Source organism: Muscardinus avellanarius (assembly GCF_963383645.1).
Source record: "Muscardinus avellanarius genome assembly, chromosome: 5".
Taxonomy (NCBI): domain Eukaryota; kingdom Metazoa; phylum Chordata; class Mammalia; order Rodentia; family Gliridae; genus Muscardinus; species Muscardinus avellanarius.
This window is the reverse complement of record NC_137790.1, coordinates 72,090,299-72,118,087: the sequence shown is the minus strand read 5'-3', so window position 1 is coordinate 72,118,087 and position 27,789 is coordinate 72,090,299. Positions and strand designations below refer to the sequence as shown.

Genomic DNA, 27,789 nt, shown 5'->3' with positions numbered 1-27,789 from the left:
AGGGCCTCACTAACTTGTGGAATATCCCTGGTTGTTTGTTTGTTTTGTTTTGTTTTGTTGCAGTACTGGGTATGGAACCCAGGGGCATTCTACCTCCAAGCTACACCTGCAGTCCTATTTTTTTATTCTTTATTTTGAAACAGGGTCTCACGGAGTTACAAAGGGCCTCACTCAGTAGCTGAGGCCACCCACGAACCCGGATCCTCCTGTCTCAGTCTCCCAAATGCTGGGATTGCAAGCGTGTGCCACCACACCTGGTTGGAGTGTTGTTTTTTTTAAATGAAGGAAATCAAATGTTTTTGGCAATGTGCTCTTTGTATCTAATTTCTTTGGGGTTAAATGCAGGCCACTGCCACAGAAAGCCTATCCCCAGGCCTCTGGGTCCCGGTCTGAATACAGAAGAAAGTATAATCACATCTAAAGCAAAAAACCAGCCAACCACAGTGGACCCAGAAGTTTTCCTCATTTTGTGAAGACAGCAGTGCCCTCTGGAGGCCCGGATGCAACTTGTTCGTGCATTTTAGGGTCTTACTGGCTTCTCCTTCAGGCATAAGAATAGTACTCTGATGCTGTAAATGGTTGCATAATATTTTTCTTTTACAAAGGCATGAACAATGGCCTCAGAGACTGAAAGATAATAAGACAACATTTGGGAGGTGAGACCGGAGGATCGTGGTTCGCAGACAGCCTCAGCTACTTAGTGAGGCCCTTTGCAACTCAGTGAGACTCTGTTTCAAAATAAAGAATAAAAAATTGAGCCGGGCATGGTGGTACATGCTTATATCCCCAGCATTTGGAGGCTGAGACAGGAGGATCGCGGTTCGGGGGGCAGCCTCAGCTACTACTTAGTGAGACCTTTTGTAGCTCAGTGAGACCATTTAAAAAACAAAGGCTAAGGATATAGCTCGGAGGTAGAATGCCCTTGGGTTCCATCCCCAGAACTGCAAAAGTAAATTAATAATAATAATAATAAATAAATAAATAATGGGGCTGGGAGTATAGTTCAAAGGTAGAATGTCCCTACTTTCCATCCCCAGTACCAAAGGTGGGGGGACAAGTGTGGGCCACTGTATCTTTAAACATTTTCATCATCGTTCCTCTAAAAATTCCCAACCTTTCATGGCTACCTATTAGATAGAAAATCATTACAATATAATCTTGCCCAGAGTTTCTGATTTTTTTATCAATATATCTCCTACCTAATTAGGTCAAGGGTATTCATCACAAAATCAGTAGTACACATGCCACAGAGGCACAGTTTCCTTTCTTCTTCAAATACTCTCCAAGGGTCTTCATTGCTCACAAGGCTGCTTTTTCCTCTCTGTTCTTTGAATGCTGTGCTCATTCTCACCACTTTGTCATCATCTTTCTCTTCTACAACTGTTAAAACTTGTTCCATCTTCAAGGCCTGGCTCCGTCTCACCTTCTTCATAATGTTTTCCTGTTCCAGACTCTACAATTTTTTTCCCTTCTCTGAATTGCCGTTACAATTTCAATCAGACGCTCTCCTGGAAAGGGCGGAAGGTAGACAGTAACAACAACAGCAAAATAATGCATGCATCTTCACTCGTGAAATAAAAAAAAACCACTCAAGAGCCGGGCGTGGTGGCGCACGCTTGTAATCCCCGCGTTTGGGAGGCAGAAGCAGGAGGATCGCGCAGGTTCGAAGCCAGCCTTGCTGGCTTAAGAGACCCTGTTTCCAAATAAAAATATAAAATAGGTCTGGGAGTGTAGCCCGGAGGTAGAAGGGTTCCATCCCCATTACCACCAAAAAACCAAACCAAACCAAACAAGCAAACAAAAAAACACTTAAGATCAGAAATCATGTTCAGTCCTCTTGTGGAATATTCTTACCAAATTCTCTCAGCTTCTGGTCAGTGTTTACTGTGTTGTTTCTATTTATTCCTAGAAATAGGCCACCATATCTGGGAACTACAGTCTACAGTTGGAGTTTAGAGACCCACAAGGAACCTGGATGATGGCCTATTCCATGGTAAAAGGGAAAATGTCTATGCATTCTGAACCTTGGTCCAAATATGAAGAGATCTCCTTATAATAGCAAGAATCTGAGGCCTTCATTTATACCTAGCATCTTCATTTGGGGGAGGGGGTACTGGTAATTAAAGCCAAGGACATTCTATCACTGAATACTCAGCCCTATTTCTTAGTTTTGAAACAGAGTCTTGCTAAGTTGCTGAGGCTGGCCTTGAACCTGTGGTCTTCCTGTTTCAACCTCCTTGTCTCATCTGGAGGGTGGAAGATGTAGCTGATAAGACTCATGTCTTCACATTTTCTGATCTGTCTTGGGAAACTCCAGAAGACTTCAGAGATTAGAGCCTGAGACTTGTGGATTATTTTGGTCTGTGATCTTTAGGCCTTTCCAAGTGTTAATCCCAACCCTTTATCTCATTCTGAATTAGAAGTGCACTGACCCCAGACAGGTATGGTGGCCCACACTTGTAATCCACATGCTTGGGAGGCTGAGACAGGAGTATTGCACAGGTTCGAAGCCAGCCTCAGCTACCTAGTGAGGGTTTCAGTAACTTAGTGAGACCCTGTTTCCAAATAAAATATAAAATAGGTCTGGGAATATAGCCCAGGGATTGAAAACCCCTGGGTTCCACAAAAAAAAAAGTGCACTGACCCCTATGGAAGTGGATAGGGCCAGTGTTTGATGGACCACTTAATAAGTTCAGTGTTTCAGGCACACAGATTACAAACAACAATAGTAAAAATAAATAAATAAATAAATAAATAAATAAATAAATAAATAAATAAATAAACACATGCTCCCCCCAACACACCCAGTGCTTTGAGCAGAGTTTTTGTTGCTTTGCATTTAGTAGACTGCGTTTGTTATCAGTAATTTGTAGCCCTTTAGCTTCCATTTCTAAAAGTGCCATTCTTGTTTTTCACAGGCTGCTGGAGCAGCAACTTTCAGTGAAAAATCAGGTAGGATCACCTCACTGTTACTCTTATTTCAGAAAGGCTTTGCTCAGCTCTTTCCTCAGGTCAAAAGGGAATACTGAAGAATGTGGGCTCCCGCCCAGTGCTCAGGTACGTGACTGCGGGCTCGTGTGGAGGCCCCAGCACAGGCCGCACGAGGGGAACTGCCTTGGCAGCTGGGTGCCTCGGTGGCTGTGTGGCACCAGCAGACGTGACCACTGGGACTGGGACCCCGTTCATCCTTTCCTTTGTCCACAGGTGTAAGACTATTCAGTCCTGCAGGTGAAATTGGCCAGAAGGTGTAACCAACCGGTTACTCCCTTGCTTGACCAGGGCTGAAAGAGCCAAATGGTACCTGCTGAACCCTAGGAGTAGCCCATTTGAGGTTACTGGGCAAAGCCCAGAGACCAGTTGGATCTAACACCTCACTTTCTGCTTTGTTTGAGTAACGGAGGTCACCAGAGGTCTTCCTAGGTGGCTCAGATTAAAAATGGGAGTTGGAAGCCAGCCGTGGTGGCCCATGCTTGTAATCCCCATGCTTAGGAGGCTGAGACTGGACAATCACACAGGTTCGAAGCCAGCCTCAGCTACTTAGTGAGGCTCAAAACTTAGTGAGACCCTGTTTTGAAATAAAGTATGAAATAGTTCTGAGAGTATAGCTCGGAGGTAGGAAGCCTCTCTGGGTTCCACCTTCAGTACCACAAAAAAAAAAAAAAAAAAGAAATGGGAGTTGAAGTGTGTATGTGTGTGTAGTAATTATGAAATCTTATCTATTTTAAGCTGTACTTTTTAAAATATTTTAATGTCTCTGAAATAAGGTTACCACTGTTTAATGAGCATCGCTTTTCCTTTCTCAGAGGTGTATAATAAGGATGTCTTAGGTCCCATGTAATATAACATTGCAGGTTGGATTCCCCAGGAACTGGAGCTGGAGATGGAGTTACCAGTTTGGGGAAAGAAACAGGGAAGAAGCCAGATTGGGCAGGCAGAGCCTTTGGACTTTAAGAAAAACCTGAGAGTCCCTGGCAACCTGAGACTGATAGTTAGAGGCTTCCCGCGGGAGACATAGGTGGCCTTGCTCAGTCCTTGATGAGGAATGGCTCTGAGAATAGCACGACCTTGGCTGAAGAGCTAAGATGACCCCTGGAGTGGTGGATAGCTAGGGAATGTGAGCTTCATAACCAAGTTGGGGAGAGATCTGAGCACCACATTTTCTTTTCTAGTATGTATAGTAAATACTTTTTAGTCCCTTCGTTTTAATTGCACTTTAGTTTGAATGATGGCATGCAACTAAAGTACCATGAAGCATGATCCCGGTAGCAGATGTTACCAGTGCTTCACCGTCTGCAGCTTCCCCTGCGTCCCTCCTCACCGAGGAACCGCTTTGACCACGACCCACGGAAGATGAATAGATGCTCCAGGGATACAGTTCGGAGGCACAGAAACTACACTATCCACCAGTAGAGTTAAGCTTCATTTACTAAATAATTTATACTGAGTTCTTTTTTTTTTCTTCTCCCTTTGTCTTCGTTTCCCATGCTGACCTCCTTAACCAGAACCTCTGGTGTTTGCTAGGATCATTTCTCAAACAAACTACTTATATTCAAATTCTTGTATCTGGATCTGCTTCCAAGAGAACCCAAACTAAGACACCGACAGAAGCAAAAAAAGTTATAAGTAAAGTCTCCATATATTTTTGGATTCATAACACCGACAGAAGCAAAAAAGTTATAAGTAAAGTCTCCATATATTTTTGGATTCATAATTATGTCCTAATACATGTGCTTTTGGCATGGGGCTTCCCGAACTCTACCATTTCTTGTTTGCTTGTTTGTGGTACTGGGGATTAAACCCAGGGACATTCTACCTCTGACTTACACCCCAAGCTTTATTTTATTTTTTTTATTTTATTATTTTGGTTTTTTGTGTGGTACTGCAGATGGAACATAGAGGCTTCCTACTTCCTAACTATACCCCCAGCCCTATTTTATTTTATTTTGAAACAAGATCTCACCAAGTTGTGAATGTCCTCACTAAGTTGCTGAGGCTGGTCACTAACCTGCTATCCTCCTATCTAAGCCTCACAAGTACTGAGATTACAAGCATGAGCCACCATTCCTGGCTTATTTAATTTTTTTATTTTAAAATAGGTTTTCTCTCCTGTCTTAGCTAGCCTTAATAGCAGGGACTTAATCCTGTGTTCACTAACTGGCTAGATCATCTACTTTAAGTTGGTAGGTTAATCCCAAAGGAAATGCTTAATCAGCTTTCTTATTGAGCTTACAAAAGTTATGGTATACAGAGGGAGTGGAGTTCTTTCTAATCTCTTAATAAAAATGTAGGTCTGAAGTTTTTACTTGAGTTCTTTAGTATCTGAAGTCAACTGTTTAAGTCAAATGTGGGAGTGGCAGAAAACAACAGGACATCCTCACCATTTTGAGGAAAAGCAGTTAACCTCACATCGGTTCTGTTCTTGGTCCTAACTAAATTTAATCAGACCTGTCTCAAAGTTTTTGAGGGGGCTTGTTGGACAGAATTTCCTGTCTCAATCTAGTAAATAAAAGAAAAATAAAAAATAAAATAAAACAGGTTTTCTCTAAGTTGTCAAGGGCCTCACTAAGTTGCTGAGGCTGGCCTCACACCTGTGATCCTCCTGTTTTGGCCTCTCAAGTACCGTGATCATAGGCATATGCCAAACTCACCATTTTTACATATGTTTAAAACATCCATGAGCCTCTATATACACAGTTCTCACCACTATCGTCGTATATAATAGCTACCACTTATGGAGTACTTAACTATTTGCTAAGCAAAAGTCTACGCACTTTTATGGGTGATCCACCATTGAAAACTCTTGGATAGCCTTGGTCTATATCAATTTCTAAGTGAGAAGGGGAACCTGTAAGGGCACTGGAAGAATTTCATCTCTTTTTTGAAAATAAGAAACTCAGTCTTCTGGTGTGAAGTGGAATAACATTGTGTGAGTGTGTGTGTGTGTGTGTGTGTGTGTGTGTGTGTGTGAGAGAGAGAGAGAGAGAGAGAGAGAGAGAGAGAGAGAGAGAGAGAGACAACACACCCAGGATGGCGGGATGGAACCCAGCGGCTTTCTACCTCCGGTCTATACCCCCAGACCTATTTATATATTATATTGGAAACAGGGTCTCACTAAGTTGCCTCACTAAGTAGCTGAGGCTGGCTTCGAACCTGCACCATCCTCCTGTCTCAGCCTCCCAAGTACTGGGATCACAAGTGTGCACCAGGAATTACATCCTTTTTTTGTGGTGAAATCTTGCTCATTTCTTTGTCATTTTATCTCCTCTCCTTTTCCAGAGACTGCCTCTGTTGGAGAGAACTGCCATTGTCAAATTCCTATCAATCTCAATGACTTCAAGATTTTAACAAACAATAGGAGCCAGCTGCATGAAACCCTTAAGAAAAAGTTTGGCTGTAAATCTACCCTGATCTCTCCGGCTCCGGAAAGTAATAGCAAGTGTCTTGCTCAGCCAGTCTTCAGAAGAAGGCTGGCCCCAGAGCTAGAGTTATCTGTCTGGAAGGATGACCTCTGCAGACATGCGGTAGATGCCGTGGTGAATGCAGCCAACGAAGACCTCCTACATGGGGGGGGCCTGGCTTTGGCCCTGGTGAAAGCGGGTGGCCATGAAATCCAGGAAGAGAGCAGATGGTTTGTTGCCGTACATGGTAGAATACCGGTCGGTGCCATAGCTGTCACGGGAGCAGGGAAGCTTCCCTGCCAAATGATTATCCATGCTGTTGGGCCTCGGTGGCAGACCACGGACAGACAGAGATGTATCGATCTGCTGCAAAGTGCTATTAAAAATATCTTGGACTATGCCAGCCATGAAAAGGTTCCCATTAAGACAGTAGCAATTCCAGCCCTGAGTTCTGGGATTTTTGGGTTTCCTCTGGATTTGTGTACACAGACTATTTTAAAAACTATCAGGTCTTATTTCCAAAGAAAGCAAGGGGTGGGTAATTTGGAAGAAATTCACCTGGTGAGCAACGAGGACCCTACTGTTACTGCCTTCAAAGCTGCCTCAGAAGCCATCCTAGGGAGCAGTGAGCCAGGTTCTCTGGACAGTCAGGAAATTACCCATCCTGACAATACGACTCTTGAATGCCAGAGTCAGGGCGTGACTCTCCAGCTTGTCCAGGGCCACATTGAACGGCAGAAGGTAAATCTCACACTGTCCAAGTGGTTCCTTGAATTGTTAATGACCTATTAAGAGGTTTTAGAGTATATACTATGCTCAAACACTATAGTAAGTATCTTGTTGGAGTTAAGAGCCAGGCTGGCTGTGTGTGTGTGTGTGTGTGTGTGTGTGTGTGTGTGTGTGTGTTACTAAGATTGAACCTGGGGTCATTCTACTGTGAGCTATATCCCAGGCCTTTTTTATTTTATTTTAATTATTTTTAGAGGAATGAAGATTTATTTGCTCATACCTTTTTATCATTTATTTTGATACATAGACTTGCTAAATTTCTTAGGCTCTCCCTAAATTGCTGGGACTGGCCACAAACCTGTAATCCTCCCAAACCTGTCTTAGCCTCCCAAATACTGGGATTACACATGTGTCTCCATGCCCAGCTAGGCTATATTCTTTTATTTCTGGATTAGTGATATCTCCTTTGGCCATAATCATATAGACTTAAGAATTAAGTAAGAAATACCATTTATTGTCTACAAGTAAATTAGAAGACTGAGGGGACCTAATGAAATGAAATATTCGAGAAGTCATTAATATGCCAATTTAAAATCAAAGTGGCAAAATTAGCTGGTATGGTGATGCACACCTATAAACTCAGTACTTGGGAGGTTGAAACAGAAGGATCACAGGTTCAAAGCCAGTCTCAGCAACTTAATGAGGCTCTCAGCAACTTAGCAAGACTCTATTTCCAAATAAAAAATAAAATAGGTCTGGGGGTAGAATGGAGGTAGAATGCCCCTGGGTTCAAGCCCCAGCACCAAAAAATAAATTATTTGTAATTCCAAATAAATTATTTGGAATCCTAGGTGAATAACTTATTCCTTTAAAAAAATTTTATTGTATTTTTTTATCGCCAACAGTTAGATATTACAGGAACAAGAGGGACACGACTCAACAACAAGGAACAGGCTTTATTAAGGAAAAAGGGCTGGGAGGGAACAACCAGGGAGAGAACCCACGAGAGTCAGAAGCCTGTGTCCTTACAAACTTGGGACTTTTTATGAAGTTAGGAAGGGAGTGGGAGTGTAGGACAGGTTGTGTGTCCTGCCAACTGGTGGGCTCGGAGTCCAGCCAATTTTAGTAAAGCCAAATTTGACTGGGAGACAGGGGGATAGTTAGGGACATTTCTCTTTGTGTTTTCATGTCATTTCCTGGGTTTCTTTGTTCTAGATCTTGTCTGGTAAGACCTCATAATGCCCACACCAATAGCATTAGGAATCTTAATTTTTTTAAAAAAGGTATTTAGTTTCCCCAAGTGGCAAATTTCAATTTCACTATCAAAGTGAAACTTGCATTAACCTCCAGAAGTACCTAAGTTACCCCCAAAGGAAGTCAAAGACATCAGGATGATTGGAGGAAGGTAGAAAGACACAGCCTCCTGTAGCATAGGTCTGAAAGTTAAATTAAGATAAGACATTGTTGGTAGCCGGGTGTGGTGGCGCACGCTTGTAATCCCCGCGCTTGGGAGGCTGAGACAGGAGGATCGCGCAGGTTCGAAGCCAGCCTCAGCTGGTTTAAGAGACCCTGTCTCTAAATAAAATATAAAATAGGTCTGGGAGTGTAGCCTGGAGGTAGAAGGCCTCTGGGTTCCCTCGCTAGTTCCACCAAAAAATAAAAAATACAAAAGATAAGATATTGCTAAAAAAATAAAAGAGAGAGAAGACATTGTTTATAAAACCAAAAAGGTAAAGAGCTGGTAAATGCTGTTGTCTACAGAATGGGTAGGTGAGGGATCTGGGGGCCCAACCAAGAGGAAAGCCTAATTTATGTGGAAGAACCTTTGGTCCTATTTGGATTTTCTTAGACCGTGTACTAATTTCCTTAAAAGTTAAAAATGTGCTAGACAATTGGGCATGGTGGCACAGGCCTGTAATCTCAGGATGTGGAAGGCTGAGACAGGAGGATCACAGGTTCAGTTTGAGGACAGCCTCCGCAACCTAGTGAGACAAAACGGGCCAGGGATGTAACTTGGAGTAGAATGCCCCTGGATAGTTTAATCCCCTTTACCACAGGAGGAAAGAAAGAAGGAAGGAAGGAAGGAAGGAAGGGAGGAAGGAAGGAAGGAAGGAAGGAAGGAAGGAAGGAAGGAAGATCGATCCTGGGCATGGTGGTACATGCTTGTAATCCCACTACATAGGAGGCTGAGACAGAAAGATCAAGGTTCTAGGCCAGCTCTAGCAATTTAGTAATATCCTCTTTCAAAATTTAAAAAAATGAAAAGGGCTAGGAGTGTATCATCATGGATATAGAATGCCCCTGGCTTAAATCTCCTGTTTAAAAAAAAGAAGAAGCCCAGCATGGTGGTGCATGCTTGTAATCCCCACGCTTGGGAGGCTGAGACAGGAGGATCACGCAGGTTTGAAGCCAGCCTCAGCTACTTAGTGAGGCTCTCAGCAACTTAGTGAGACCTTGTTTCCAAATAAAATATAAAGTGGGTCTGGGAGTATAGCCCGGAGGTAGAAAGCCTCTGGGTTCCACCCCCAGTTTCACAAGAAGAAGAAGAGGAGGAGGAGGAGGAGGAGGAGGAGGAGGAGGAGGAGGAGGAGGAGGAGGAGGAGGAGCCAAGTATGGTTCCACATATCTGTAATCTTGGTATTTAAGAGGTTGAGACAGGAGGATTTCAGGTTCAAGGCCAGCCTCAGCAATTTAACACAACTCTCAGGAATTTAACAAGACCTTATTTATAATAAAAAATAAAACCAGACATAGTAGCACACACCTGTGATCCCAGCTACTTTGGAGACTGAGGCAAGACAATCACAAATTTGAGGCTAACCTAGTCAATTTAGCAAGAGTCAGCCTCAAAATAAAAAAGGCTGAGTATCAAGCTCCAGAGTAAAGCACCCCTGGTTTCAAGCCCCAATACCAACACAATATAATGTGTGTGTGTGTGTGTGTGTGTGTGTGTGTGTGTATGTACACAAAGGACTGAGGGTTTAGCTAGGAGGCAGAATATCTCTGGGTTTAATCCCCCTCCTCAAAACAGATATAAACTTTAGGGGCTAGAAATTTCCTAAGAAATTTTATTTTCTGTTTAAAATATGACAAAACAAAGTCGGGCGTGGTGGCGCACGCTTGTAACCCCAGCATTCGGGAGGCTGAGACCTGGAGGATCATGGTTCACAGACAGCCTCAGCTACTTAGTGAGGCCCTCTGCAACTTAGTGAGACCCTGTTTCAAAATAAAAAATAAAAAATAGGGCAGGGGGTATAGCTTGGAGGCCAAATGCCCCTGGGTTCCATCCCCAAACCCGCAATAAAATAAAATAAGACAAAACAACTCACATGGAAAGCTCTCAAAAATCTAGAAATAAAAGAGGTATAATCCAGAAAGGGGGCATTGCAATAAAATTATATCATCTGCATATTTAACCTCTGAATAGGATAGATACCTTCATGGCAATCAAATGATCACTCTTTGGAAATATGAGTTTCTAACTATCATTAAGTGAATTCTTATAGATTTCGGATCTTTAAAAAAGTATTTTTCTAATACCAGCTACTCAGGAGAATGAGGCAGGAGGATTGTAAGTTTGAGATAGGCTTAGACAATTAGGGAGACCCTGTCTCACAATTTAAAAATGAGAAAGTTTGGGGATATAACTCAATGGTAGGGTACCACTCAGTGGTAGGGTGCTCCAGTACCCCCAAAAGTAGACCTAACTTACTCATTTAAAAAGGAAGAAAAATGAATCTTGTGCTTTCTTATCTTTTCAGACAGATGTAATTGTTAATACTGTATTACCACATAGTTTTGAAAGTGGAGCTGTGTCAAAATCAATTCTACAACAAGCAGGAGATGAAATTGAATCAGAATTTAGATATAAAATGACTAAATCATCTCAATTGGTGGTGGTCACAGGAGGATTTAAATTGCTCTGTCAGCACGTATACCATGTACCGTGGTATCCGCAATATCCTAAACATGTGGTAAGTTCAAAATTACCTTTATGCATCTCTATGGTCTAACCAGTCTATTAAGTCTCTATCATTTCATTATCTTTGTGAAATAATGTCACATGCTACGGCCCCCATTTTCAAAGCATACCTGTGAATATCTGAAATACCGAAGAAATGCAGTTGCTACAAGTTCTCTTAAGAAGGTTAATTTGAAATGTCACCAAGCCCATGGCCAAATTTTAAGTAAGCGTACTGCAAACGCACACTGAAACCCAGCTCCCTCGCCACACCCGACATTTCTTTTCCTTTAGGCCTTTTTCTAAGAAAACAGGGGTTCAATTTCTCCATATTTCCCTGTCTGTGTTAAATTCCACATGGGAGGAGCTGGGATTTCCATTCCAACACCATTCTAGTCAGATCTATTACCTGTGGTCTCTTCCTACCTACACTCACAGTGGATATTGGCTCTCTAGTTAACTCTTCCATTGATGCCCATAAAAAAGAATAGTGTACACACTCAGACATGGAAAGAGGGAAGCTGAACTCCCTGTGCCTTTATCTTTTCTCCACATCATTTCTTTTCCTTTCTTGGCCAGAGAGCTCTCTAATCTCAGTTGGTCCTCTAATCCCTCTCAATCCCTCAGTCTTTCAAGATGAACTTCCTGTAATAGTAATTCAATTTGACATTGAAAAATGATGGAATTCAAATCTGCCAATGTTAGGACTTCTCCAGGAGCAATCATATAATATACCCTAGTGATATCAAATAAATGCTGCTTTCTTATTTTAATCTCTATCACCTTTATTAACCTCCCAAGAGCTCTTTATGTTGTTTTGGAAGCGGCAGACAAGTGGGAATAAATTGATGGTTGCTGTAACCTGAAGAGATGGGTGAGACAAAATAAACTGGGAGAAATCATAGTGCCCGTGTCCTGAATAGCACCCAGTGGGCACTCAGTTACTTCGGCTTCCCAGCCCATACATTCCTCATCATCTAACCTTGTAGCTGTAGAGATATAGGAGTGTGGCGTGGCGTGGCCTGTTCTCTGAGGAGGCATGGACATGAGCCTGAGAGGAGGTTGGCATTGTAAAACATGAGCAATATGAGAATCAAGGGGTAAGGGAAGTCTTATATTTGAGCCAAAGGCTGGTCTTAAATTTATATTTATATTTCTCTTACAGATATTGCAAAATGCAATGAAGGATTGCTTGAAAAACTGTCTTGAGAAAAATATAACTTCTATATCCTTTCCTGCTCTTGGGTCTGGACTCATGGGTCTGAAGAAGGATATAGTGGCGAAGATTATGTTTGATGAAGTTTTAACATTTTCCAAAGCCTATTTGAATAAACAACTAACTGTAAAATTTGTGATCTTTCCAAGCGATCTGGAGACATACAGCGTGAGTTAATATCTTAGAAATGTTTTACAGTTCACTGCATGTGGTGCACACTTAAAATCCCAGCTATTTAGGAGGCTGAAGACAAGAGGAGCACAAGTTCAAAGCCAGCCTGGGCAACTTAGTGAAACCCTATCTCAAAAGAAAACATTTTTTTATATTTTTTGTGGTACTGGAGATGGAACCCAGGGGCATTCAACCTTTGATCTACACCCCCAACCCTATGTTTTTTTTTTTTTTTCAGTACTGAGGATGGAACCCAGGGTCATTCTACCTCCAGGCTACAACCACAGCCCTATTTGTATTCTTTATTTTGAAACAAGGTCTCACTGAGTTGTGGACAGCCTCCCTAAGTATATGAGGCTGTCCGTGAACCACAATCCTCCTGCATTAGCCTCCCAAATGCTGGGATTACAAGCGTGCACCACCACACCTGGCTTTTATTCTTTACTTTGAAACAGGGTCTCACTGAGTTGCAAAGGTCCTCACTAAGTAGCTGAGGCTGTCAGCGAACCCAGATCTTCCTGTCTCAGCCTCCCAAATGCTGTGATTACAAATGTGTGCCACCAAACCCGGCTCAAAACAACAACAACAAAAAAAATTTTAAAGCACTGGGATGTTGCTGAGTGGTAGAGCCTTGCCTAGCATTCACAAAGCCCCGGGTTCAATCCCAGTACCACACATATACATGTGTGCGCGCACACACAAATGTTCTACAGCCTTTTCTCATTCAACAGCATCTGTTTAGAATCTCCAGTGTAAGACACAGGGCTAGGTACTGGAGAATGTGGTAATTGTTCTAACTGGGGGTGAAATTTAATTTTTGTAAAATGCTCACCTCTGACCTAGAAACAAATGTCATTATAAAAGCCATGTTTACCCCATACTTAGTTCTCTCTTTTCCTCTGTTGGTATTTATTCTTTCCTCTGCTCCTTAAAGGTAAGCAACCTCCTAGTTTCAATGTACAGTCCTTTCCTCCAACAACACAGTTGTTCTTCCAGCTTCTGCCATAACCTTTATAAGGTCCTGCCTTCTGAGCCAACTTCAGATGCACAGCCCCAGCCCTCTCTCATTTCCACTTTGGATATCTGCCATCTCAAATCCAATATATTTGTTTTTTTTTTTATTTTTGTTGGTGCATTATATTCATACATCATATTGGGGTAAAAAAAAACTTGTGTGTACATACATGTACACATCACTGATTTAACCCCTACCCGATTCCCACCCCATTCCCTCCCTGTCTCTCCTTCCCTTGCTTGGCTTAGTGGTTGACTTCGATATGTTTAAGTACATTGTGTGTTTTAGAGATTTTTCTTCTTCTCCCCTCCTTTCTCCTCCTTTATGTTGTCTTGTTTGCTCCTCTATAGGATTTCCATTTTCATCTAGAGTTCCTCCTATGACCCATTTCTCCTTAATTCTCACATATTAGGGAAAGCATCCGCTTTCTTATTTTTTGTGACTGACTAATCTCACTTAGCATAATGTCCTCCAGTTCCATCCATTTCCCTGAAAATGATGTAATTGAGTTTTTTTGGATGGCTGAGTAAAATTCCATTGTGTACATATCCCACAGTTTTGTAATCCATTCATCTGTTGATGGACATCTTGTCTGGTTCCATAGTTTGGCTGTGGTGAATTGTGCAATATATTTAAACCAAATTTGTGTCTCCTCTTCTCAAACCAATCACTTTACTCTCCAAAATTCCCATCAATTTCAGCTCTGCCTCTTACTTTTTATCTGACCTTAGGCCTGTTAGTTCTGTTATCTGTGCCTCAGTTTCCATATTTTAATTTTAGCCGAAATTTTATGGCGCTAGTATGAGGATGAAATGAGTTACTACATGTAAACACAGCAGCACCCGGCACACAACCCTCCATGAAGGTTAGCTATTACATCAGTTGTAAGAAGCAGTAATTCACCGAGAGCTGACTGATTACTATATTAATGGTTTATCTTTTCTTTCTAACTGGATTGTAAAATCATGAACAACAGGGGTATGTCTGACTAGTTGTGCCATATCCCCAGTACAGCCCTCAAATTCAGTCTATTCGTTCTTTACTCAGCTCTAGGTGACCTCAGAGGGAAGTCAGTTGGGGTCTAACACAAAACAGAGAAGTGTATGTGTATAGGAGTGTGTGTGTGTGTGTGTGTGTGTGTGTGTGTGTGTGTGTGTGTGTGGTACTGGGGATGGAACTCAGAGGCATTCTAGCTCTAAGCCACACCCCCAGCCCTATTTTTTTTATTTTTTATTTTGAAACAGGGTCTCACTGAGTTGCAAAGGCCTCACTAAGTAGCTGAGCCTGGCCACAAACCTGTGATCCTCCCGTCTCAGCCTCCCAAATGCTGGGGTTACAAGCATGTGCCACCACGCCTGGGTAGGGAAGTATATCTTACGTATCTGAGTGCAGAGGTCTGTATGTCCAGCTTTTTAAAGATTTCATCTAATTTTGTCTTCTTGTTTTATTTATTTGTTCGTTTATTTTTGTGCTGGGGATTGAACCCAGGGGCATTCTACTTCTGAGCTATAATTCTGAACCAATTTCATTTTTTACTTTGAAGCAGGGTCTTACTAAGTTGCTGAGGGCCTCACTAAGTTGCTGAGGCTGGCCTCGAACCTTCAATCCCAGTCCGTGTGTGTGTGTGTGTGTGTGTGTGTGTGTGTGTGGTATTGGGGATGGAATCCAGGGGCTTTCTACCTCCAGGCTACACCCCCCACACCTATTTTATTTTTATTTGGAAACAGAGTCTCGCTAAGTTACTGGAAGCCTTACTAAGTAGCTGAGGACCTGCACATCCTCCTGTCTGTCTCCCAAGTACTGGCCTTTTGTTTTAGAGCTGCCAGACCAAGTGGAGTTTCAAACATGTGAATAAGTCCCTGATTTATTCAGCATAGCTAGTATATTTTTGCTGTACTGCTCTGCCTTAAAAGTACCAACCATCTCTTTTCTTTACGTTTTCTTAGTTGGCATTAAAAAAAAAAAAAAGAAAAAAGACTTTGATGAGCCCAGCTTAGTGGTGCACTTCCTATTATCCCAGCTACTTGAGAGGCTGAATCAGGAGGTTGGCAAGTCTGAGGCCAGACCAGGCAACTTAGTGTGACCCTGTTACAAACAAACAGGCTGAAGAGCTGGGTGTAGCGGTGCACATATCTAATCTTAGTACTTGGGAGGCTGAGACAGGAGGGTGACAGGTTCAAGATCAGCCTCAACAAACTTAGTGAAACCCTCAACAACTTGGCGAGGCCCTGTTTCAAAATAAAAATTAAAAATGGACTGGGGGATGGCCAGGCGTGGTGGCACATGCTTGTAATCCCAGTAATTTTGGGAGGCTGAGACAGGAGGATCATGTAAATTTGAAGCCAGCCTCAGCTACTTAGTGAGGCTCTCAGCAACTTACTAAAACTGTTTCCAAATAACATATAAAATAGGACTGGAGGTGTAGCTCAGAGGTAGAAAGCCCTTGGGTTCCATCCCCAGTAACACACACACACACACACACACACACACACACACACACACACACACACACGGACTGGGAGTATAGCTCAAGGGCAAAATGTCCCTGGGTTCAATCCTTAGCACCAAAGAAGAATGAAGGTGGCTGAGGATATAGCTCAGTGAAAAAGGGGGCCTCTGAGTTCAAGCTTCACAACAGCAACAAACAAACAAAAAAGACTTTAATGATGTGAAGGGAGAATTAAAAATAAAATGGAATAAGATAATAGCAGCTTAAAATAGGTTTTCAAGATACAGGTTTTGTTTTTGTTTTTGTTTTGCGGTACTGGGGTTCCTGGAAACCCTTCTACCTCCGGGCTACACTCCCAGACACCTATTTTTTTTTATATTTTTATTTGGAAACAGGGTCTCTTAAGCCCATGTGGCTGGCTTCGAGCCTGCGCGATCCTCCTGTCTCCACCTCCCAAGCGCGGGGATTACAAGCGTGCACCACCACGCCCGGCGCTAAGATACAGGTTTTGGATTCTGCAATAACAGCATTCCATTGAGCCTTCCTAGAAGTGTGTCTGGGTTTTGGGCACAGGGGCCTTGCTCGGTGCTAACTCTGAATCTAGTTATCCAAATGCTTCCCTTCCCAGCTCCTGGCCTGTTCCACGTTCATGGCAGCCATATTATCTCTCCTTATAAGGAATTGAATGCATACTTGTTCCAGCTCGTGAAGGTTCTTACTCCCTCTGTTTCCCAGCCAGATAAGGAGATTGTAGTGTTTTCTAATTTCCATGGCTGCTTTTAGGCTATCAGTGTGACGTCACTGCAGGCGAGGTTGGCGTGGATGTTCCCTGTGGGTTCTTGTGAGCCGGGGAAGGCTGGCTCCAGTACAACGCTAGGCCTCCCCCACAGCTGACTGGCAGAATGTGGTGAATGGCCCAGTGAAGCAGCTTCCCTTCTTCACAAAATGAATCCTTCTGTGCTTCAGTGACAATGTTCACTAATTTCCCCCACGCAGAGGACTATCACTGGGCTGAGATTGGTATCCTGAATGCTCTCCTCAGCTATACACGAAGTGCCATAGACTTACACAGAAATGTACATTTAGAAAAGAAGTTTCATTTTCTCCAACATATAAACAAAGATGTACATAGAAGTTTAAAAAAAAGTGAAAAAGCTGGGCATGGTGGTACATGCCTGTCATCCTAGTACTTAGGAGGCTGGGACAGGAGGATTGCGGGTTTAAGGACAGCCTCGGCAATGTAGCAAGACTGCCAGAAACCTAGTGAGAGACCTATTTCAAAACAAAGAAAATTGAAAAGAAAGTGGGGGAGGTGTCTAGCTCAGAGGTAGAACCTGAATTCAATCTCCAGTACCAAAATAAAGCTGAACAATCAATGGCGGTACACTCTTATAATCCCAGTACATGGGAGGCTGAGACAGAAGAATCACAGGTTCACGGCCAACCTTTGCGACTTAGTGAGACCCTGTTTCAAAATAAAAGAATAAAATAGAGCCGAGGGTACAGCTCAAAGGTAGAATTCCCTGGGTTCCATCCCCAGTAGTGCGTGCACACACACACACACACACACACACACACACACACACAGAAAAAAAAATAGCCACCATATTATTGTGTCCCCCAGGCCCCATGCTAAGCAGAAACTGTCTCATTCCATTCATCCCACAATCGTGTGAAGAAGCCACTCTTGGCATCTCTCTCTCTCACGGCATCTCTCTCACACACACACAAATGGGAACACAATCCAGAGGTTAATATGCGCACAGCTAGTCAAGGGGATAAATCAAGTTTACAACCTGGGTCTGTTTGCCTCCCCTAGAACCAGAAACAATTTCAGAAATAGTACATTTTCCAGCCCAGAGTGGTGGTACACACTTGTAATCCCAGTACTTGGGAGTCTGGGACAGGAGGATCGTAGGGTTGCGACCAGCCTCAGCTATTTAGTGAGGCCCTCTGCAACTTAGTGAAACCCTGTTTTAAAATAAAGACCGAAAAATAGGGGAAAATAGGGCTGGGTGTAGCTCAGAGGTAGAATGCCTCTGGGTTCAATCCCCAGTACCGTAAAAAGAAAAAAAGGAAAAGAAAAGCAAGATAGATACATCTTCCAGTCTTGTAGTTCAAAAGAGAGAATTCTCTTACCTAATAGTTTATATTCTATAGTGAACATTAACCATTCCCTCAGGCTTTTCTCAGCAACACTATCCACTATCCACACTGAATTATGAAGTATATGTTTACATGTATATACACCTCTGGCCTTCTGATAAGCATGTCTTTTCTGCCTAAGTCTTACAATGAGTGATATGTGTTAAGAAAGATCATTGGCCACTAACATAGATCCTCACAGGGGTGTTATCTTGTCAGTGTCTCCCCATTTCTGAAAATGGATTTGTCAGACACCTAGCATTGATTTGACTCAAAAAGACCAACCTACATCCAACTCACAATAAGGTGATACTTAAAGTCATAGTCTCATATTTTCTAATTCAGAATTGAAGTGAATAAATAACTCCCCAGCTAGCCAAAATATTTGTTTTCATCAATATTTCATGGTGGTATGGGTCCTGGGTAGATATGAGTATCTATAAGAGGCAATAGATGCTCTTTAGCAAATATTTATTAAATATCAACCTTACACCAGCCATTATATCTCAGAATAAGGAACACATATATAGAAGACATTGGTGACATCTCTCAGATCACCAGAACAGAGCTGCAAAAACACTGCCAAATTATTGCCACTTGGCTCTACTTTTCCAAGATCCTTGCAGACCATCTGTTTGGTATCTATAGTGATTATTTTCTTTCCCAATCATCCAAAAGAATTGTCTAATGATTTCTAACCATGTAACACATTTTGATTTTTTTTTTTTTTTTTTTTGGCGGTACTGGGGATAAAACCCAGGGGCATTCGACCTCTGAGCTACACCCCAGCCCTATTTTTTTATTCTTTATTTTGTCTCACTGAATTGCAAAAGGCCTCTCTAAGTAGCTGAGGCTCTTCACGAACCACCATCCTCCTGTCTCAGCCTCCCAAATGCTGAGATTACAAGCATGCGCCACCGTGCCCAGCTGAAAGCTGATTTTTTTCATCCATCAAGTATGGCAGCTCTTAGTAGGCTGCTGCTCCTACTGTTGCCTAGGAACTTCCTAGAACCTTCTTTAGATTTGTGGCAGTAGGATTGGGGACTGACAGAGCAGATGCAGTCAAGTGTAGTATGTCCAGGTAGAGAGAGATTTGGAGGACAATGGTTAAAAGCCCTGATTATAAATATCTGCTTTATTTTCCTTGTCATAGGCTTTCAAGACTGAAATGTCAAAGTTGAAGATGCTGGGTTCCAACAGCCACAGTGGTGAGTAGGAAATTCACAGGCTTCCAAGTCGTGTTTCCCACTGTAGGCTCGTTCTGTTCCCAATTATCTGAATCAATGGAAGAGAAAAAATAAATAGGCCAATGCTAGTTCATTCTGCTCCTCCCTGAATACTAACCTACTTTATACCTGACCATGGTTCTATTGTTGCTCAATTTAATTTCATGATCTCAACAGAGGGAGGCCAAGTTGCAGGAGATAATTCACAGTGTGGGTAGCTCATTCACAAATAATTATCTATAATTTTTTTCTAATAGAGAAGTTTGCCCTGCAAAACCTCTAAATAGGGTTACTCATTAGTTATTACAGAAAACACACCTCAGTCATACCAGTTAACCCAGTGCTACCCAAACTTCAATTATCACTGGAATCACGATGGAAACTTAAACACACACACATATACAAGCCCCAGCTCTAAAGATTATGATCCAGAATCACTGGGTCAGGCTCAAACAGGTCTCTCTGAATGCACCCTCATCAATTTTGCAGCTGGGCTAGGTTTGAGATCACTGGATTAAAGCAATTCTGGTTGTTGAGGACTGATGAAGGATTACCTTTTGTCTCATAATTTTATTCCTGTAGTAGACTGAGATGGAATGCTCAACGGCCCAACAGTGCTGGAAGTGGAGGAGAAATTTGAAGAGTCTGGGCAAGGCAAGAGCCCGTCAGTCTGTAAAATTAGGATACTAACAGACTAGTCTGAGAATAATTGGAGATTATGTGTGTAAATATGCTCTATAAATTACAAAGCATTAAGCCAGAGGACAAATAATGAGTAGAAAGATGAACTCCCGAGATGGCCCAGAGGAGGGATAGGCTTCTTCTGAGTGGGAGAGATCAAGAACGGCTGTGTGGAGGGGATGGTTTTACACTGGGCTTTGAGGATGGCAAGATTTTCAGTGATGAGCACATGTAGGGCGGATGCGGGCAGCATCCCAGGTGAAGAAAATCCCCAGAATTGAACAAATGCAGCACATGTTTGGGGAACCACGTGGAATACAGGGTAGCTAGATAAGAGAGAGATTTCAGATGAGGCTAATACAGCAAAGGAACATGCAGAGGTCTGTATGCCATCAATCTAAATCAGAGGGGCAAGTGTCACCATTTCTTTCAGTAATTCTTGAGGACATCTGTAAAGTAATTAGCACAGGACAATAATTGACATTTATATTGATTGACGATCATCTCAGATTATCAAGAAAAGGTTAAACTAGTCTGGAAGGCAAAGCAGGATGTTTTCATTAGAAATATTTAGCTAAGCCAGGCGTGGTGGCGCACGCTTGTAATCCCAGCATTTGGGAGGCTGAGACTAGAGGATGGCGGTTCGCAGAGAGCCTCAGCTACTTAGCGAGGCCCTCTGCAATTCAGTGAGACCCTGTTTCAAAATAAAGAGTAAAAAAAACAAGGCAAGGGGTGTAGCTCAGAGGTCGAATGCCCCTGGGTTCCATCCCCAGACCCACACACACAAAAAAGAAATATTTAGCTAATAAAATTAAATTGTGTTTTGATGCTAGAAGAGTATCTTTCAGTTCTCTAAAAAAAATTTATTATCTAGAAAACAATTCTTCTCTCCTATAATGATGGATTAATGAAGGCTTATCATGCAGTGTTTTTGTTTTCTCCCGAAAAGTAATATAAGCTCCCAAACAAGGGTTTAAAACAGCAAAAAATAAAAAATAAAAAATTACACCTCCAATTAGGATACTCAAACTGCTGTCATAACCATTGGCTTTTATTTTAACTCTAAGGGAAGCCTCCTTCCCCCTCTTATTTTTACTTCTGTTCTAGTGCTTTTTCACATCTCTTGGCATTAACCAATTACAATAGCAAGAGAAAGATGCTGACTGCAATGTTGCCCTGGGATCACTACTGGGAGGCAGAACTGTGTGAACATTGGAGTCAGATACCCACACCTACTAGCTTCATGGCCACCACTAGTCCTAGACCCATGGGCAAGTTACTTAATGACTCTCTGAGACTTTGTATAATGAGACCACTAATGGTACCTATCTCTCTCAGAGTGTTGTTAGGCTCGAGTAAAATACTACATATAAAGCCTTGGAACAATGCTCAAAATAGAGTTAAGCCGGGTGTGGTGGCACACGCTTGTAATCCCCACGCTTGGTAGGCTGAGACAGAAGAATCCCACAGGTTCGAAGCTAGCCTTGCTGGCTTAAGAGACCCTGTTTCCAAATAAAAATATAAAAAATAGGTGTCTGTGAGTGTAACCTGGAGGTAGAAGGGTTTCCAGGAACCCCAGTACCACTAAAAGAAAAAGAAAAAAGAAAAGAAAAATAGACTTAAGTGCTTGACTTAACCTTTTCTTCTCAAAATATGTTTCTGAGATTCATCCATATAAAGCTCAATCCTTTTCACCACTATAGATATGATAGACCCAACATTTTACAGATAACTCTGTGTTCTAAAGGAAGCGGTAAACTGTGCGTGTAGGCTGTCTTTCTACCCAGCTCAGTTTTTATTTATTATTTATTTATTTATTTATTTATTTATTTATATTTTTTTTGCGGTACTAGGGATGGAACCCAGGGGCATTCTACCTCTGAGCTACACTCTCGGCCCTATTTTTTAGTCTTTATTTTGAAACAGGGTCTCACTGAGTTGCAGAGGGCCTCACTAAGTAGCTGAAGCTGTCCATGAACAGCCATCCTCCTGTCTCAGCCTCCCGAATGCTGGGATTACACACGTGCACCACCACGCCCAGCTCAGCACAGCTTTTAGGTAGGCATTTAATTGGAGCTGCTACTGATGATGGTGATGGTATCCTTGGTGTTTTGCTCTGCACTATTTTAAGACTCGCTAACCTTCCATAGTTGCTTATGACAGTCACTTTAGCTCCCCAGCAGACCAGAGAGGAGCAAATTAAAAATGGTGTTGAACCTGGATCTCCTGCCGTCAGTTTGGAGACATTCAACGAGCAAGACGTGCTCGAGGCTAAAAGGTGGCTCCAAAGGATACTAACCCTCCATGACAACCACATCATTGAGAATAATCATATTCTCTACCTTGGGAAAAAAGAACATGACATTTTGTCCCAGCTTCAGAAAAACTCAAGGGTCTCCATCACAGAGGTGATCAGTCCAGAAAAGGCAACTTTAGAGATTAAAGGAGCCAGGACAGACTGCATTGAGGTGGTTCTACATATCGAACAGATGCTGTGTGACATTCAGGAGGAAGTGGCGAGGAGGAAGGAGCGAGGTCTTCGGAGTTCGAACTGTGAGTATCTTCTTATTAAGCCAGGAAGTCAGCTCTACCAACTGTTTCTTTTTGGGGCATGGATCTTTTTACAGGGATAAAGAACAGAATGGGTGGGGAGAGTAAACTGTCTGGTTCTGTGTTAAGTCATAAACTAGTGTGCAAATGTGTTGTACCAGGGATTGAACCAGGGCTTGGCACATGCTGGGCAAGTGCTCTGCCACTGAGCTACATCTCAGCCCTATATCGTAAACCTGTGTGTGTTTGGACGATACTGGAGATTGAGCCTAGAACCCAGCGGGACTCCACCACTGAGCTACATCCCCAGTCCTTTTCATTTTTTTAATTTGAGACAGCCTCTCGATGCATTGCCCAGGCTGGCCTTGACTTGTAGTTCTCTCGTCTCAGCCACCTGAGTCTCAGGGATTGCAGGCCTGCACCACTGTGCCCGGCTAGAGTTTTCCTTTAAGCAATCCAGGAACCTTGAAGGAATATAAGTAAGGATAAGATCAGACTTGTATTTTAGAAAAATTCCTGATTGTTATGTGGAGAATGTACTTAGTAAGAGGTTCAAAAACTCAGATGCAAAGTTTCAAAGGACACCTTATTTTTATAATATGTTTATAAAAACAAGCTAGGAAGAAATGGCCAAAGTGAGTATGTTTGCAATAAACATTGTATCCTCCTATTTCAGCCTCTCAGATACACACACCTGTAATCTTACTATTTGAGAGGCTGAAATAGGAGGATCACAGATTAGAGACCAATCTCCACAATTTAACAAGACACTCAGCAACTCAATGAGACCCTGTTTCTTAAAAAAATTGTTTATATACTTTTTCCTGCTTACAGACCATTGAGATAAGGTGTTGTGTTGCTTACTTTTAGGCCAATGGACTGATCAGCAAACAAAAAACCAGGAGGAAATGAGAGAAAAGATCCTATTTCTGCGATATCCAGTGCCTCAAATTCAAGAACTTCAGTATCAAAGGGAACAGTTTGAAAAATATGGTTTGCGTGTCATAAAGGTATACCTATTTAACGGGTGGATTTGGCACATCTTGCTATTAATTAACTTGGTTCTGTAGCCAAAAGGGAAGATCACCTGCCAATGACTCTAAGTTAGCTGCTCAATGACCTAGAATCCTAGGAACAAGACAAGAGGGCAGGCATGGGGGAAGTAGTTGAAATCAGGAGGTGGAAATGATGTCAGGCATAGATTCAAGATCCAGGAACCAGCGAGCTGCATGCCTCTGAGCAAAACAAAAGGGAGATGGAGTTGTGTCTGTCACACACTAACCCATGAGCTTTAAGAAGGACAATACCGCATCTATGTTGCAGACCATTTCATTACCCATGCCTGACTGCTCAGTGAATTTTTATTAAATGAATTTATTCAAGAAGGGGCCGTGCATGGGTCTGGGAGTGTAGCCTGGAGGTAGAATGGTTTCCAGGAACCCCAGTACCAAAAAAAAAAAAAAAAAAAAAACTAAAAGAATAGGACCAGGGATGTAGCTTGGAGGTAGAATGCCCCTGGATTCCATCCCCAGTACCATAATAAAGAAGGAGGAAAAGGAGGAGGAGGATAGGATTTTGAGAGATAGAAGTCAAACTAAGACAGGATTGGACAGGAGAGAGTCTTATGATACAACTTTATTTGAAAAGCAAATTGCATGCGAATTAACCTATACACAAGAGCCTTCATTTTTGAAGCTTTGAAAGAGGTCATTTAAGTAGCAGGTTTCTCGTCACTTCTGATTTTTCTTTGCCTTGGTTATAGGTGGAGGTGATAGACAATAAGGTTCTCATGGCTGCCTTTCAAAGAAGGAAAGAACTGATAGAAGGGAGAGCCAGTAAGGAGCCTGTGAGCCACAGGTTGTTTCAGCAAGTCCCGTACCAGTTCCGCAATGAGGTTTGCAGAATTGGCTTTCAGAGTCTGTACTCAGCTCCCTGTGGTAGGTGTCAGTTCCTTCTCATCGGGACTATGCTCTGTGGGATGTGGGGACTGCTGAGCAGACACCAGCAGTGGCTCACCACTGATAGCATTTGTTGCTGTGGGGAGGGGATCATTGCGACTGTAATTTAGAGGCAAAGTCTTTTGGAAAGGGTCATGCCTTTCATTTCTTCCTTCATATATCTTGTTGATGATGGGTTTTATGCTGATGAAAATGTGGGTAGCAGGATCTGCAGTTCACTGTTTTTTCTCATTTCTGGTTTCTGTGTCCTATTTGTAGAGGGCACCTGGGGGATTTTCGGGGTGGGCTTACTTACCTCAATAATATTATAATCAACATCACTGAGCTGTTCTCATCCCTTTCTTTATTAAGAGGCTTTTTCCTAAATTTAAGATAGCTGGTCTTTTCAGTTATGGTGGTGCATGCCTGTAATCCCAGCTGCTTGGGAGGCTGAGACAAGAGGATCTCAACAGCCTCAGGAACTTAGGGAGACACTGTTTCAAAATAAAAGGGGCTCCTGAGTTTGATCCCTAGAAAAACACACACACACACACACACACACACACACACACACACACACACACATGCTGGCTTTTAGACCTCTCCAAAAGAGGCTAAGAACTTCAGTAGTAGCCATGCAGCTTAATATCTTGGTTATTAAACACATGACTTTTGATCTTTATCTTCCAAGCTGTAGCATGATCGTTGCTGTGGAGCCAAGTCTAATAGTCTTGGTTTCTAGAAAGCAAAATATCTAGAAATCATGTTTTTTTGTATCCCAGAGAGAACAATGGCAATACCAGAACTAAAAACTGAACATAGATGATTCCTGGAGGGCAAAAACAGATTAACCATTTCCCACCAAGAAGTCTTTTGAGCACAGCCAGAGAAGCAATAATCAATATGGTTTCTTCATTGCCAAAGTTTGTTTTTTGTTTTATTTTGTTTTTCTCCTCCAAGTGAGGTTATTATTGTTTTGTTTGTTTGTTTCAATACTGGGGATTGAACTGGGACTTTGTAAATGCTAAGCAGTTTGTTCTACCACTGAACTATACCTCTAGCCCCCTTAAGTGATATTAGAGGGGCATTGATTATTTTGAAATTCAGAATTTGGTCTTCAGCCTCTTGAATAGAGTGTGTGTGTGTGTGTGTGTGTGTGTGTGTGTGTGTGTGTGTGTGTGTGTTACGGGAGATTGAACCTAGTGGCATTGTACCTCTGAGCTATACCCCTAGTCCTATTTTGTAACTTCATTTTGAAACAAGGTCTCACTAGGTTGATGAGAGTCTTACTACTTGCTGAGGCTGTTGTTGAACTTATGATCCTCCTGTCTCAGCCTCCCAAGCACTGGGATTACAGGTGTATGCCATCACACCTGGCTTAAGTGTTCTTAATACTCCAAAAAAAAAAGTAATACAGATCACAAGCAATATGCCAGACCAAAGAATATTCATTTTCAATGGTTGCAAATGGACGTATCCTTCTTAGAATCACAGTCTTCAAGCCGGGCATGGTGGCACATGCTTGTAATCCCCGCGCTTGGGAGGCTGAGACAGGAGGATCGTGCAGGTTCGAAGCCAGCCTCAGCTGGCTTAAGAGACCCTGTTTCCAAATAAAATATAAAATAGGTCTGGGAGTGTAGCTCCGAGGTAGAAGGCCCCTGGGTTCCATCCCCAGTACCACAAAAAAAAAAAAAAAAAAAAAAAGAATCACAGTCTTCAGAATGCCTGAAGGGTGGTGAGCATAAACTTAGATTAATGCACATGGAGGGGTCTTGGTGGGGTATTTTGCCAGACTATGGTGAGAACTCATGACCAGATCTGTCTCATAGTACAGAATTCCTCACCAGTTACTGGAATCTCCATGCCCCTCAAATCCAGGGCTGCTCTTCCGCACATTTCCATGCTCACCTTTCCCCTTACGTTGACATATTTTTCTTGTTATATTATTGATGACTCAGTCTCAGATTCTATTTTCAAGCTGTGTTCTTAAAGCTGTAGTGTCTTGCAGTGTGTGAGTATCTTGGCTACTCACTCAGGGACTTGGGACCATTTGAAGGACTAGAGAATCAAATACATATTAGTGCCAAAGCAGGTGATATTATTTGCTAGATCATAATAATGACCTTTTAAAACTTTTTTTCTTTTATCAGACCCCAAATATGGAGTTGGCATATACTTTACCAAGAACCTCAAAAATCTAGCAGACAAGATCAAGAAAACCTCTACCACAGATGAGCTGATCTATGTGTTCGAGGCTGAAGTACTCACAGGTTCCTTCTGCCAGGGTCATCATTTAAATATTGTCCCTCCCCCACTGAGTCCTGGAGCCATAGACAGCCATGACAGTGTAGTTGACGATGTCTCTAGCCCCGAGACCTTTGTTATTTTTAGCAGCGTGCAGGCTGTGCCCCTGTATTTATGGACTTGTACCCAGGTTCGGGTAGGGTCACAGGATTACTCATCAGGAGCAATGGTACTCTCTTCACATCAGCCTTGGAGGAAATTCCCAAATGGCAGTCCTGTTGATTAATCTCCACATCATTTTAACAACTGGTATGGCCTTGCCTTGGGGAAACTAACCAAGTAATGATCATCTCTGTGACTCAAAGAGCATGGATATGTCCAATGGGTTATCTGACTGGAGTGACTGGGTTATTGAAAGGACCAATCAACTACTAGCATCTTAGTGCCTTCTTCTGGTTGGGGTGCATAGATACCACCACTCTTAGGATTGTTGTTTTCTCCTGCAATTGTTCTTTCACCTCCTTTACTATAGGTAATAACAAAAATGTTTTACATGTAATGAGATTTTTTTAGAACATAATTCAAGTCTTAATATCTTTCTTTTTTTTCTTTTTCTTTTCTTTTCTTTTTTCTTTTTTTTTTTTTTTTTTGTGGTGGTGGTGGTACTGGGGATGGAACCCAGGGGCCTTCTACCTCTGGGCTACACTCCCAGACCTATTTTATATTTTATTTGGAAACAGGGTCTTTTAAGCCAGCTGAGGCTAGCTTCAAACCTGCATGATCCCCCCGTCTCAGCCTCCCAAGCACAGGGATTACAAGCATGCACCACCAAGCCCAGCTCAAGTCTTTTAATTTCTAAAATGACAGTATAAAATGTTAGGACAACAGAATGATTTTAGATTTTTCAGAGAATCTTACAAAGTGCTTTGCATAGCAGAATAAATCACCTTTCTATAGATAACTGGCTTTGATAATTTATGTGCAAAATAAAATAATTTGAAGTGGGAAGACATCAAAAGGCTGAGATTCAGTTTGGGATCCATCCATCTCAAGCAATCACACTCAAG

The 27,789-nt window shown here is 42.2% G+C and overlaps 1 protein-coding gene across 1 annotated transcript; it reads left to right on the top strand.

Annotated features, from left to right (window-relative positions):
- Nucleotides 1–1,978: 1,978 nt before the first annotated feature.
- On the top strand, nucleotides 1,979–27,008 carry PARP9 (poly(ADP-ribose) polymerase family member 9; the record flags this gene model as incomplete). The annotated part of the gene is given in 11 exon segments (XM_080696532.1): nucleotides 1,979–1,993; nucleotides 2,919–3,010; nucleotides 3,012–3,036; nucleotides 3,039–3,057; nucleotides 6,277–7,139; nucleotides 10,889–11,101; nucleotides 12,254–12,472; nucleotides 22,142–22,544; nucleotides 23,412–23,551; nucleotides 24,304–24,478; nucleotides 26,629–27,008. Coding segments are annotated over 11 exon segments (2,544 nt in total).
- Between the last annotated feature and the right edge of the window lie 781 nt (nucleotides 27,009–27,789).